At 37.8% G+C, this 14362-nt stretch overlaps 1 protein-coding gene across 1 annotated transcript in view; it reads right to left on the reverse strand.

Moving 5' to 3' along the window:
* DGKH (diacylglycerol kinase eta) overlaps positions 1–14362 on the reverse strand; it is a 263958-nt gene that overhangs the window by 69200 nt on the left and 180396 nt on the right. Inside the window, 4 exon segments of the mRNA XM_038385138.2 lie at positions 2365–2527; positions 4360–4462; positions 5386–5511; positions 6479–6585. Coding sequence (XP_038241066.2) covers positions 2365–2527; positions 4360–4462; positions 5386–5511; positions 6479–6585 — 499 coding nt within the window.

Genomic DNA, 14362 nt, shown 5'->3' on the forward strand with positions numbered 1-14362 from the left:
ACCCCCGTTTGGAAACCACTGCCATAGTAAATCACCTCCCAACTTTAGTACTGTGTCAAGTATTTAAACCAAGGTGCGTTTGAGATACAAGTTTACAAAAACCTCAGACTTTTAAAAAACTTAAGATTGATTTTTCAAACTTTCATATCTCAAAAATGGCTTGTCCAATTCAATTGAAGCTTCCTATCTTTTTCCTCTGGCAAGAGACCGCATGTGAAATATTAGGTGGAAATGATGTTTTTTAAGTTAAGTATGGATCTAAATTAGGGTTATGCTGGAAAGTGAGTTACAGATATAGATATAGATAATATAAATATAGATACATGCTTTTTCCACTGATTTCAGTAGAACAGGGTTAGAAGATATTGTACATGATATTGAACAAAAGGCAATGCTCTAACCCAGGGGTGGCCAACCTGAGCCTGAGAAGGAGCCAGAATTTACCAATGTACATTGCCAAAGAGCCACAGTAGTAATTCAGTATCCCCCCGCTCCCAGTGCCTCCCACCCACCGGCAGTTCCGGCGATCAGTGCCTCTCCCTGCACCTCCCAATCAGCTGTTTTGGCTAAGCCAAATAAAATATCTGAGAAAAGCAAGCATTAGTACATTCTTCTATTCTGACAGAAATAGAGCACACCTGAGCTATATAGCACATATAGCAAATATAGCACACCTTTATGTTAATAGCAAGGCCTTCTTTGAGGTGGTACATTCTTCCTTTGTAGAGGAAGCTGCCCTCCTTCACAGGCAATAGATTGAAGAAAAAAAAAGTCCTTTAAATTGCTCCATGTAGCAGAGCACAGCTGGCCCTCCTGGCTTCTGCATCTGATAAAGTCACTCAGTGACCCTCTGGTTCTGAAACCACTGGTGCTTTTATTTACAAGTCTGTGTTCACACCATCTTCTGACCATATAGTGTACACAGCTCTGGGTTCCTTGTGTCTGAACCCAAGAGGGAAGGGCTTTCTCCCTGCCTGTACTCCCTCGCTCTCCTGCCATCCCACCACCCAGGCTTCCTTCTTCCCAGCCTCTTATATAGCCCTGGGCTAATTGGGCTCTCAGTCCCCAATTAGGACAGGCTCTTTCCAGCCAGCTTCACTTTATTCACTTAAATGGCGTGGCAGTATTTAGTATTTTATGAAGGCATTGAAGTAGCTTGAAGTATGGCAAAGACTGTGCAAGTTTCCCTCCCTTGCATTACTTCTGCTATTTCAGTCCTGGCTTTGTCTCAAAAAAGACATGACAAATTCTGTGTAAAGCTCACAGAATAACTCATTTGCAATTGTGACCTAAACTGTAACCTGAATTTAGGTCTCCAGTAGTGAAAAGCTATTGTACTTAACCAACCACACGATTTCCTATAGTATTTTCAAAGTGCCATTTGTGTCCAAAATTCTAAGGGCAAGTCTACACTACAGCGCTACATCAGGGCAGCGGCACTGATGCAACAGCACTGCGGTAGCATGCCTGGTGAAGATGCGCTATGCCAATGGGAGGGCATTCTCCTGTCAGCATAATTACTCCACTGCAGTGAGAAGCGGAAGCTATGTCGCGAGAGAGCATCTCTTGCTGACATAGCGCTGGTGTGGACAGTGCGAAACTTGTGTTGCTCTTGCGGGGGCTTTTTCACACCCCTGTGTGACATAAGTTAGATCAGCTTAACCGGTAGTACAGACCTGCCCTAAAGCTTTTTTAGAATATTATTCTAAAGCTATTTTAAGACATTACAGAAATATTTACACATACATATTTCTGTATATAGATATTCACAATGAGCTGCCAATCATAGCTGAACTGTATGTTGAAAATACACACAAAAAACAACAAATTTCTTTCAGCTGTGTATAATGCCCTGATTCAGGAAAGCACTTCAGCATGTGCTTAACTGCTTTCCTAAATCAGGGCCTTAGTAGGTATGTCTACACAGCCTGTGGCAGATCAGCACCCTCCCTGAGCTTCAGAGCCCGAGCTCCAGCCCCAGTCACAACTTCAAAGCTACACAGTTATTTTTAGAGCGCTAGCACGAGCTCCACAAGCCCCAGTCTGTCACTGCTACAGGCTGTGTAGATACAGCCATAGAGACCACAGCCTGGAGCTAGCCAACAGTCCATGAAAAATATGAATAAATTTTTAATTTCAAGTGAATCTTTATTAAATATAAATAAAATCCTACACACCTTCAGAACCGATAATGAAGTTATAGGTGACTGGTGTTTTAAATTTTACTTTTATCCATATTTGCAGATGTTAATAGGAAAGCAAATATCAGAGATTTGTAAAAAATATTATAATTAGGGGACAACTGAGTCACTTTGTACTCAATTCCATTTGAAAAGGCTTGCTCAAGATTGCAAAATTCATTACCCTAAATGAGGTCCTCCATTCATTAAATCAAACACCTGAGCTGGATTTAGCGACTGTTTGAATCGACGAAGAAACTTTACTCCCTGATTGTCTCCACTCTTTGAGTTAACAAAAACTAAAAGAGGACTGGCACAGGATGGTGGGCATGTGGCTTTCCAGAATCCTGTGAACAAAGTTAGAAAGAATGAAATAAATAAGATCTTTATATATGAACACATTCAAGAGAAATCACGAGAAAGAGGAGGAAAATGGATGAAAGGACAAAAGGAATGCTATCATACGATGCATAATGCAAAAACGGAATTTCGTATTAGCCTCAAGGAGAATAGCACTGTTATATTAAACCTTCTTCAAATTTATTACTTTGCTTTTTGTCTCCTGGGATTTTTATCTGAATTTTTGTCTAAATTTAGCAAAACCCAAAAGAAAATAGCTTTATTTTCCACAACAAAAAGGTGGGTTAATGGAATGTTGCAATTTTTTCCAGCACACATCACCATAGCATCAAATACATTTTCCAGATATAAAACATAATTTTTTCTGTCTTGTTTTTTTAAAAGCTTCTATTAAGTTGCACCAGAGTGCAATAGTGTGAATTGAGTCCTCCAATCTACAAAAGTTCCCATTTCCACCAAATCTAAGAACCCCCATACATTTCCACAAAATGTTATATTGTTAAATTACTCCCGAGACTTTGCATGAAAATTTTTATTTCAGACTGAATTCATATAGCTGAGTTATAATGGAAGGACAGAACAACACACCCTTATGGTCTAATCCAAAGCTTACTGAAGTCTTTGCAAGACTTTCAATTGATTTCAATGGGCTTTGGATCAGGAATTTAGTAAACAGTGCTAATGAACAGTGTTGTCATGAAAATCACATTCATCGAGGGCCCAATGGGAGTTATGGATACTCAGCACCACTTTGAATCAGGCCATATGTGGCCAGGTTTTGACTCTTATTTCAGGCAAGAATAAAATAATTATCTCTTTTTAATTATCTAAAAAGAAATCTTATCAGTTCTAATGAATTAAAAAAATGGACTTTAAAAGTGTAAGAAGTTTAATATAATTCCACTTTCTGTTAATGCATAATTTAAAACAGTATTTTTTTTAATGGTAAGCAATCTAATTGCACTTCTAACGAAAGCAATCTTCTTAGCATGAATAATAAATAGCAGCAATTTCACTGCTTCAGCCAAAGACATTAGACAGTATGTCACACAGTCAGTGAACATCTCCAGTATTCACAGTCATTTATATCAATCCCATACAAAAAAAAAAAGTGCCTAACTTAGAGGTAAGGTAGTTGGGTTGCATATGCTACCAACACAAACTATAAAAAAAAAACAACAAAATAGTTTTGTTTCTCAATACTCCACTCAACAAACCCAACCTCAACTTCACCTTCTTTCCTGCACCTACAGTCAGGCTCATCTCCATCCTGAACAACCAATGCGCACCTTTCAATTTTCACTATCTTTAATGGTGATCTGTTCATGTTTCAATGACTAACATAGTGTTTCTGATTAAAATAAAATTTTGATAGAAAATGGAAACTATTTTTTTTATCCTCAAAAACATCAGAAGAGAGTGCATCTGAGGAGTTCAGTAAGCTAATCTGCATAACACAAACTCTTTCATTTTGAGTTAAAAAAAAAATCATTCGTTTTTTGAAAGTGGCCCATGTCATAATGCATGTGTGTGAAGTTTTCAAGGACTCTGGTTGTTTAGCTGGTGGATCCCAGAAAAACAGGAGAACAGAAAATTTTGAAAGGGGAGCATTTAATAATATTTCCTCTGCAAGCTAGTACGGACTTTTCTAAAAAATAATTGCATGAAAAATTCAATTACCATCTGAAGAGTTATTGTGCTAAATTTGGAGACTAAATTTATCTGTGAAAAAGAGGGATTTTTAGCCCTGCTTCAGGTAGAAATCTCAGTGAAACCATAACTGCAGAACACTTACTAATGGCCCTGTTATACTACGTACCATCAGAATCTATGCTGTTGAGTGCTGTTGGAGGTATGATGGATACCTTACATTGTCCAAGCGGACATTTATGAGGATACAGATCTTTACAGGCAGTGTGAACCTAAGGAAAAATAAGTTAAATGAATAATTGCTTCCCAACATATAATCTCATTTTATGGTAAAATTGCAACATATACAGTAGCTAGATATTATTCAGAGATGGGGTAATAAATAACAGACTATATTGCAGTATATTCAAACATATACAAACATTAAACCATAGATTGTTTAGTTATCTATTTCTAAACAAAATATTCTGAATGCACTACTATACTTAAAAATTCTGCAGATTTCCCACTTCTAGGAAAAGCACTGAATTACAGGAGAGAAGCTAACAAGAGATAAAGGCATCATGGGAAGAAATGCAATTATATATTGATGAGAAGTGATAGAAAGATGGAGAATTTAAATCTATACCACATGAAGAATACTACAGAAGATAGGAACAGGAGTAACAAAGTCTCAGCAATTATATATTTCAGGATAGATTAAAGACAATTAAATTTATATTTATTAGAAGAGACTAGGAAGCCAAAATGATAGACATACATATAATTATAAGGGGCACAGAGTATGTCACCAACTATTCAAGCAGCTAACCTGCTCAAAATACAACGGGCCTCTTGTATAGGATGAAGTACTAAGGGCCTGATCCAAAGCCCATTGAAGTAAAAGCAAAAAGTCTCCCTTTAATTTCAGTGAGCTTTAGACCATGGCCTCAGGGAGTTAGGAGAAATGCAAAGGATACATGATGCGAAGCAAGGACTATTAAAGAAAAACCTGTATTTGTGGACCTATTAGAAACAACAGACAAGTGGGAGAGACATTCTAGATTATGAATGTCACAGATCTGTCCAGGTCACTCGCTATTAGCTGATTGGTCCCCTTCCCTTCCAAAAGGTTAAATAAAGAAAAATGAGAATAATGGGTAAATAACCATCCTGGCAGAATCCAAGACATTTTTACAAGCCATATGGTACCTACCATAGCTTTACACCAAAGGCACTTCCAATCTTGGAGACGTAAAACGCTGCCACAGGTCTTGTCGCAGACTGCACATTTGGCACTGACAGGCAAATTACCCTCTAACCACTGGTGAGGCATAGCTATCTGTGAGGAAGTTGTTATAAAGTAAAATACCATTGCACGGAAACTTGCCATTAAAACTACAAAAAGATCAGTAATTCAGCATCCTCCTGAAACTTTCTTCTAATTTATTCTTTGCACCAATATCTAGATATGTAAATTTCTGTATGCATGCATATTTTTGGCAATTCTAGCACTAATCTTCTAGATAAGAATTTTATGCCAGTGGCTGTAAAATTAACTCATCTACTTTGACACAACTCAGAAAAAAACTGTTGTTACATTTTCTACTTTTAATTTGAACAGTTACATGTATCAATAGAACTACAATCTATATGTCAATGAATTCCAAACAGATCTTCTGGAGAACTGGTGTCAGTTACAAGTAGACAAAGCAGGCCGAGAAAACAGCATATGAACAAGACTAACACAAATACAACTTCTTTGCTCAAGTTTGAGGTAGGAAAGAGAGGGGCTTCTCACAGCAATTCTCAAAGCTCAGAGGATCCGTCCATACTTCCCCCAGAATTCTGTAACATGGAATTCTTCCTTCTAGAGCCCATTGATGGTAAATGCATCTCCTGAAGAGCCCCTGAATTAGGTTTTTAATATAAAAAGAAAAGGAGTACTTGTGGCACCTTAGAGACTAACAAATTTATTAGAGCATAAGCTTTCGTGAGCTACAGCTTCCACCAAATGCATCCGATGAAGTGAGCTGTAGCTCACGAAAGCTTATGCTCTAATAAATTTGTTAGTCTCTAAGGTGCCACAAGTACTCCTTTTCTTTTTGCGAATACAGACTAACACGGCTGCTACTCTGAAACCTGTCATTATGCAAGGCTTTTAATATAGCATCTATAGCAATACAGCTAACTACCATTAACTTTAATGGGTCACATAACATTTCTATACTTGCCAATTTAAAAATAAAATAAAATACCCACCAAACAATTAACTGTTGTGAAGTATTGAAAGCCTGAATAATACTTACACCATCTTCATCCTCAATGATATCCTTCCCAATAGAGGCTAACGTAGTCCATTTGCAATTATTTGTTGCCCTGACTGCACACCTTTTATGTGCTTTAAATTTACACACTAGAAAAAAAAGACACAAATGTACTTTATATTATCTACTCCCTGATTGCAGTCTCTGTAAAGAATTACATCAACAGTTAAATTTTCAGAAATTCAGTCTAATGCAAATCACTCCATAAAACAGAGGAGTACATGTTCACGTACTGTTTCAGACAAAACACAAACCAATTAAAATAAAGAAAATTCAGAGTTCAAACTCTCACTCTGCCTTTTACTTGCTGAACTGTGTCTAGAGAATTACATACTGCTGTTTGCTGGCTGCAAGATTACTCACTATTCTGTGTCCTCTGAAATTCTTTAAGATCTACAGATAAAAAACATGGAATGGCAGTCTTAAGTCTTCTTGCTCTTCTCAATTATTCATATGTAAAACTTTAGTTATTTTAATGACTTTTAAAAATGCAATTGTTTTATACTGTAGCTTTTAAAAATATCTTCAATTGACATTATAAAAGAGACAGCATAAATGTCTTGCTCGATATATTTTGAATGCAACCCTCATAACAGTTATCCATGGCTTTGTCACCTTGAAACTGGTGACAATTGGCAATTGGAATACTCTGCATGGGGTTATATTTGGAGACCATTTGGAAACTTTAGCAGATGCAGAATGCAATAGTCAATTTGCTTAGTTATTCATGGAAGGAGCATATTATATCTGTCCTCTGAGATTAACATGGGCTCCCAATTAAATTTCCAAGTGCAATTCAATGTACTTATTTTGACCTATAAAAATGTAATTGTTTGGGTCTTGGCTACCTGAGAAATTGTGTCTCTGTGTGACAGCAGCAGCTGAAATCACTGAGGCATTTGAGCAGCTAGGAGCTCTGGTTTAAATGTGAAGGAAATGCTTGCCAGACATTTCCAGAGAAGGAACTTTATACTGGAGTAAACTTTCCTCTTTGTCCAACATAGCCCTTTGCGGAACAATAGAAGTCCTGTTTTCGTAGACTTCTGAGAAGGTGGAGGATTAGGAGGTCATGTGTCTATTCAATAGACTGGGGGTTATTGTTGATTCTCATAGATTACCTGGGTAAGCACAAACCTAATTTTTAAATGGGTTTATTTGGAAAATCCATAGTTCTTCTAATGTATTATACATATGCCTCATGCATGTGGCTTGATATTTTAAAAATCTGAATAATTTTTGTTTTGTTTGATAATATTAGCATACCATGTAATGAAATCATATTGTACCAAATGGACTGATGGATTACATTTGAGTCTTTATGTTAGTGGAAGTATATGAGATCATTCCTTTTATAGAACTTTATATAAATTATATTTGCAATAACCATAAAAGCTTTATAAGAGCATGGGCAGAAGCAGTAGTTTCATGGGCATTCTTGGGCTCCAGCACTCTACACTTTCCACTGGAACACCCTTGGGAAGACTTTTCAAAGAGTACCCCATGTGCTCAGCTCACTTGAAAATCCACCACTTAATCTGGTATCTGAATGGGACCTAAGCACTTCTGAAAATATAGCCTTGACAGTCGGTGCTGAATGCTTTTGAAAATCCAGTCCATGAATGTGGGATATGAGAACAAGAGCAGCACTACACACAGTGATTCACACTTTCTCACCTGCAGGTTGTCTATTGCAAAACCACTGTGGACTAAATTGTAGAGTCAACCATGAGCCCTAAGTCAGAGGCAGTGTGGAGTTGTGCTGCCTGAGAAGCAGATCAGAAATGAACCTGACTCAGTCACAATCTGGTGCCTACTTGGCTCTTGCTCCAGGGGAAGCAAGCTGTGCTACTCTAGACCTAGCAGCTTACTTCCCCCTGTAATCAGCTCAGTTGCGATGGTGAGCACATGGGTGGGGATAAGGGTCTGCAGAACCAAGGCTCCTCACTTCACCAACCTTGCCTGTCCTCCTATGCAGGAGCAGCAACCCCACAGAGGCCACTCACTCCTACAAACAGACCTACATTGTGGGTAAGGGGTTCCTTGTGCCCTGTTACTCCTTTGAGAGCATGAAAAGGGAATCCCAACCAAGCCCTGTACCTAGGCCTGAAGGTGGAATCAGTGCAAAGGCTCCAGTTCAGGCAGAATGCAGCAGCAAACCTCAGGTGAACAGGCTGTTGGGAGGCTATCACACTGCAGTCTGATCCCTCCACTGGCTACCAGTCTGCTTCTCTTGCCAGTTCAAGGGTTTGGCCCTGACCTATAAAGCAATCAGCAATTGAAAACCAAGCTGCATCATTCACCATATCCTCGCCATGACCCACTAAGACAGCTGTACTCTGAAACAATGCAGAGTATGAAAGCCATGATAAACACAAGAGTGGGAGGAGGAGGGAGCTCTGCTGTAGAACAACCTTCTGGAGAGGATTAGACTAATTCATAATATGATCACCTCTAGGGCATGCTGCAAGGAAAGCATTTCTCAGCATACCTGGAATGATTTTTAACAAATGTTTATATGTATATATCCCAAGCAGAATTTCCTGTAACCTTGGAAGGGAAAGGAATGAAGACTCCACGAGATCCACCGGAACTTGCTATTCAGATCCAATCCACCTGTGAAGAACTTGGATGCTCTAGTGATGGGAATGAGAGGAAGGAAATAAATGTACGTCTCACTTAGTTATAGTTCATTGGAAGAGCTACCATCCAATCAGATAGCACGGCACTGGGTCCAATGTCTCGTCAACCTGGATGGCTTGCTGCCTGATTGGCTAGGGCGCTGGGTACTAATTAGGACCTGCAAATTCCGACTCAGGACCTACCAAAAAGTAACTCAAACCTACTTATCCCCAGCATTCCAGTAAAAAGGCAAGTGTCCAGTCAGGAACAGCGGACAATACACTGGCTCACATGTGCTCTCTGAACACCCTGCCTCTTGTCCATCTTCAAATAAGGCTGTCTAAAGACAGCTACATCTATAAACCCACCCACTACCAGAAAACAATGCCTGCCACCTTGTATGTTAAACACTGTCAGAAATAAGGGTGGTGGGAATAATAACCTTTGGAAAAGAACAAACGAATAATGGGGAAGAAGACTTGCAATTTTTTAAAATTATGAACTTGTTCATAGTGTCCCTCTTAGCAATGCCGCCATTTAAAGATAACATTTATAAAGAAAAGTGGAATTCAACCATAACTAATGTAGAGCTTTGCAAATGTGACATTTTAAGCGCTCCTATCTCAAATGATACTGGGGCTGATTAATAAATGAGTTCTGTAGCATTCTGTATATCTCTGGATGTCAACTTACAATTTTCTGATAAAGCTTAAAAGAAAAGGAAAGGAAAAATACAGCCAGTCAGAAACCAGGTTATTCACAATATATAGTATAATTTTAAAAAGTATAAATTGTCTGGTATAGTTCTCTGATTAACTGTAATATACAACATTTTTCCCTGAAAAGCAATCAAGTAGACCATTTAATTAGTCAGCATTGTCACAGTTGCACCAACATCTGTTGCCAGATAAAATAATTAAAATCTATAGCAATTATTAGGTATAATAGAAATAAAGTTAATGAAATAGTACACGGTCATGGGACCTCTTGCTTTGAAAACAAATATATTTGTTATAACACGGTTTTGCATTAAAGATATTTCATTTTCATGACTGATTTATTAATTATACTGCATTGAAAAAATCTGCATTTCCTGCCAAGCCTCTCCATGTCGTCCTACAAGGTTTCTTTTTGGTGGTTTTCAAAGAACAGCTGCTTATTTGGGAATGTTTTCCCTGGCTTCAAAAGCTAAAGCCAAACTTTTGAAACTGACAAGGAGATCACTGTTCTGGTACCCATAGTTTATGTTGTCAAGAAACAAACAGTTGTCCTGTGAGAGTCCACAGAAGCTATTTTGTTTCCAAGAATACTGGGCTTAAAAATCTACACTGAAAAGAGATTCAAACAGAGACATGAAAACAACAAAATTCAAAGCACTCCAATTGCAGCCTGTATTATGTAAACCTGTTTAGGAAAATAATTTGGAGATCCCTTGTTAGCTTCCTCATTGTCATGTATATTTAGTCAGCCAATAACAAAATATTTATATACTACACACACAAAAACTATGTTAAAACATTAAGATTGAATGGTCAGGCACTCAAATGTTAGGAAATGCCACAATTAAGGTTGCCTCTGCAACCTTAATTCGACCCCCCGTGCATATGCATTATGATACAGTCTTTAATTATAAAATCACATACTATTTTTTCCCCACAGGACCCCGGTCTCATTCAGTGCATGGGATGGACAGTGCACAAATAACAAGCAGCTATTCAATATTATCTTTTATCCGCAGTGTTCAACGTATGGCCCTAACCCTATTTAATCCATACTATTCAAACCCTGCTCTGAATACACAATTACTAATTTCCTTATGGGCTTTTCTATGGCACTCTTTGCTATAGAATCTGAGTGCTCCAGAAACATTAATGAAATTTATCTTCACATCACAACAACCCTGTGAAGAACTGAGGTACAGAGAAAATATGGTCAAAAGCATCCACTAATTTTGGATGCCCAAACTGAGATAGGACCTGATTTTTCAGTGCACTTAGCAACACATAGTACTATACATGTTCAAAGCTCTGCTCTCATTGACTTCAGCTAAGGCTGTGAGTACTCAGTACTTCCACAAATCAGACCCCAGGGTCTCATGTTGTGTGCCCAGAAAATGAGCAACACACAATGACCACCAAGAAAAGTTTGGTTTAAGTGACTTGCTTAGCATCACACAGAATCCAGCCCTCCAGGGCAGCATTCAATTAACAATCTTTTCTCTTCGTACAATCCACTGCCTCATTCACTTCCAATTTCTACAATAAATGAGGCAGAAGTCCTACCACCCACAGCCTCCTACACAACACAATCCTTATTCGTCCTCAGAGCAGGTCCATCACGTTCACTGAATGAGGTAAGAGTCCTATGGAAAAAATATGTGATTATGTAACTGAAGACAGTCTCATAAAACACAGGTACCATCAGGGGGATGGATTAAGGTTGCATAGACAACATTAATTCTGGCATTTCCTAACTTTTGATTGTTTGACTTTGCAACCTAAAAATGTTATTTTAATGCAATTTGTGTGTGTGTAAGAAATAGGGTTGAAAGTGTCTCATTTGCATTGAAGTCTTTAACTTACTAGATAGGACTGATATTGAATTGTCAATAAGAAAAGGAGTACTTGTGGCACCTTAGAGACTAACAAATTTATTTGAGCATAAGCTTTCGTGAGCTACAGAAGTGAGCTGTAGCTCACGAAAGCTTATGCTCAAATAAATTTGTTAGTCTCTAAGGTGCTACAAGTACTCCTTTTCTTGTGAATACAGACTAACATGGCTGCTACTCTGAAACCTGTCATTGAATTGTCAATGTTAGCTCTGTTATGAAAAATTTATCGACTCTCTCTATAAGGCTATATTCGAAACTAAACCTGGGTTGAGTTTACTCTATTATTTCTATTCAGAAGACACATAAGAGCAATATTCCTTAGAAAGTGATATGGACAGGAGTACAGAAGCACCAATAAATACTAAACTTATTAGTGGTGAGTGACTGAGGCTAAGGAGCATTCTTAGGATTCTTTGGGTTATTATGGTTCTTTGTCTGAAAACTGTCTCTACACTTAACCAACCTCCTAAATTCAAGACTCCTATATAAGGCAGACTTTATTTTCCCTCACAACTTTGAGGGAAAGAAAAGTTTGGAAGGGATGGGGAATGAGAATTTCACTTAATTCAAATTATTCTGCATGGAATTCCAAAGCAAGGCACATCATGAATTTTTCTGTATTACTAATGTCTGTGCACAAATGCAGTAGGAATCAGGATATTATTCACACTAGCTAGATGCAAATCTTGACTTGCTAAAAAGGAAAGAAAAACTGGAGGAATAGCACTGTATCGCAGAAATAATTATGAGCTATAATTAAACAAAGAGGAAAAAAACACCTTCGGACCAGCAGGACTGGAAGAAATGAAATATTACTGGACCATTTCTCAAAAGTGAGAAAGCTGCAAGATACTAACAAAGAATTTTGTTTAGCTACAAGGTAACAAATACAGCTAACCATGAATCAAAGAATACAAACAATCTAAGTTACACAAAAGACAATTAATGTGCCAGAAAGCAGAAACACCAACAAGAAGGAAGACATCCTGGATCTACTGATAAGGAGAAAATCACTGAGTACATGTGAATAACAGGGAAGCCTGGAACCAGTGACCATGCACTAATTGAATTTAGCATAGAAATGATTATTAGGTATAATAGAAATTATACAGAAGTACATGGGTGTCAAATTTCAGGCATGACCATTTTAGCAAATTAAAAAAACCAAGCGAGTAAGATGTAATGGGAAGAAGTGGCACTGAAGATCTCTGGGTTACTCCTAAAAGACATCATACCTCCTACATTACGTCTGATAAAAAGACTGTGTAGTACAAGAAATGGCCAACATGGCCAAAGGACAGCTCAAGCGACATCAGATTTTAAAAAATGTTCTGGAAACATAAACAAGGGAGACAACAAAGCAAGGACTTAGTCATGTAGGACTTACAAAGAAAGTACAGGCAAGCAAACAACCAAAATGAGCTTGTTAGCCAAATAAAGGGGATTAACTGTGGCTTTTACAGGTATACAATATCAGGAGATGAGGTGGAAATACTGCAATACTAAAAAGAGAGTCAATCCATAGATAAATTAGGAAGATTCATTTAATGACTAGCTGAGATACTCCTTTTATGAAATTTGCCTTCAATAAGATTAAATGATTAAATTATATTTGAATGATTAGAAAGGAAGAAAGGCTCTGTAAATATAAATTAAGAACAGGTGAAACTGGTGAAAGAATATTAGAGTATACACACATCAACCAGTCCACATTATATACATTCTAGAATCCAAAGGACATTAGGAAACAAATTACTCTACCACTAAGAATTAGACCTAAAAATCATGAAGAAATTGAGAAGTAACTGAAAACTACAATAAAAGTAATATTAATTTTCAAAAAGGGAAAAAAGAGTGATCCTGGCAATTACATTGATGTAAATTTAACAGCCAGTCCTAGCTAACTATAAGAACATTAAGAAGCAAAAAATAAAGATACTTAACAGCTAGAGGACAATGGACTACAAGTGTTGAAATCACCGAATCATGGAGTGTCGGAGAAATACAGGAGCTTACAAAAAATAATTCTTGCTAGAAAAAACTTACTCTTTTTTATTAAATAAGTAGAATATTAGCTCTTAAAGGGAACATGGCAGATGCAATATATTTGAATTCTGATTAAGCATTAGATATTGCATCCCCTAAAAACTTCATGAATGACTGAAAACTATCTGAATGACTAGGGAAATTAAATGGGAAATGATAAACAGCAGTGACTGTGGAGGTCAGCTACACTATCATTAACTTCTGTCATATATGTAACCCCCAAGGAGATTACCCATATTTCTGGAGCTCTGTGTGCTGGTGGCTTCCCAAGCTGCCCTGCAAGGAAGGAGCAAGGGGAGTGGAGGCACTGCCAAATAAATTCATATGGGAAGAAAAAGAAGTTGCACCCTACTGAGTGGGTGGCAAGATTCAGAAAAACCCAGGCCTGTGCATCAAAACCTGTAAGGAGATTGGCACTAAAGGAGGTAATCAGGTCAGGGGGAGGGTGCGTGTGATACACTGGAGGTACTGTTGGATCCTGTCTTTTAAACACAGACCTTACATTTACCCCTGCTGATTTCCCAGGAAAATTGAGTAAATTCCCAGTATGGATTATGAGAAATAACTTGGTATGAGCTGGAGGGAGCCGA

The sequence above is a fragment of the Dermochelys coriacea genome, chromosome 1, assembly GCF_009764565.3.
Source record: "Dermochelys coriacea isolate rDerCor1 chromosome 1, rDerCor1.pri.v4, whole genome shotgun sequence".
NCBI classification, from domain to species: domain Eukaryota; kingdom Metazoa; phylum Chordata; order Testudines; family Dermochelyidae; genus Dermochelys; species Dermochelys coriacea.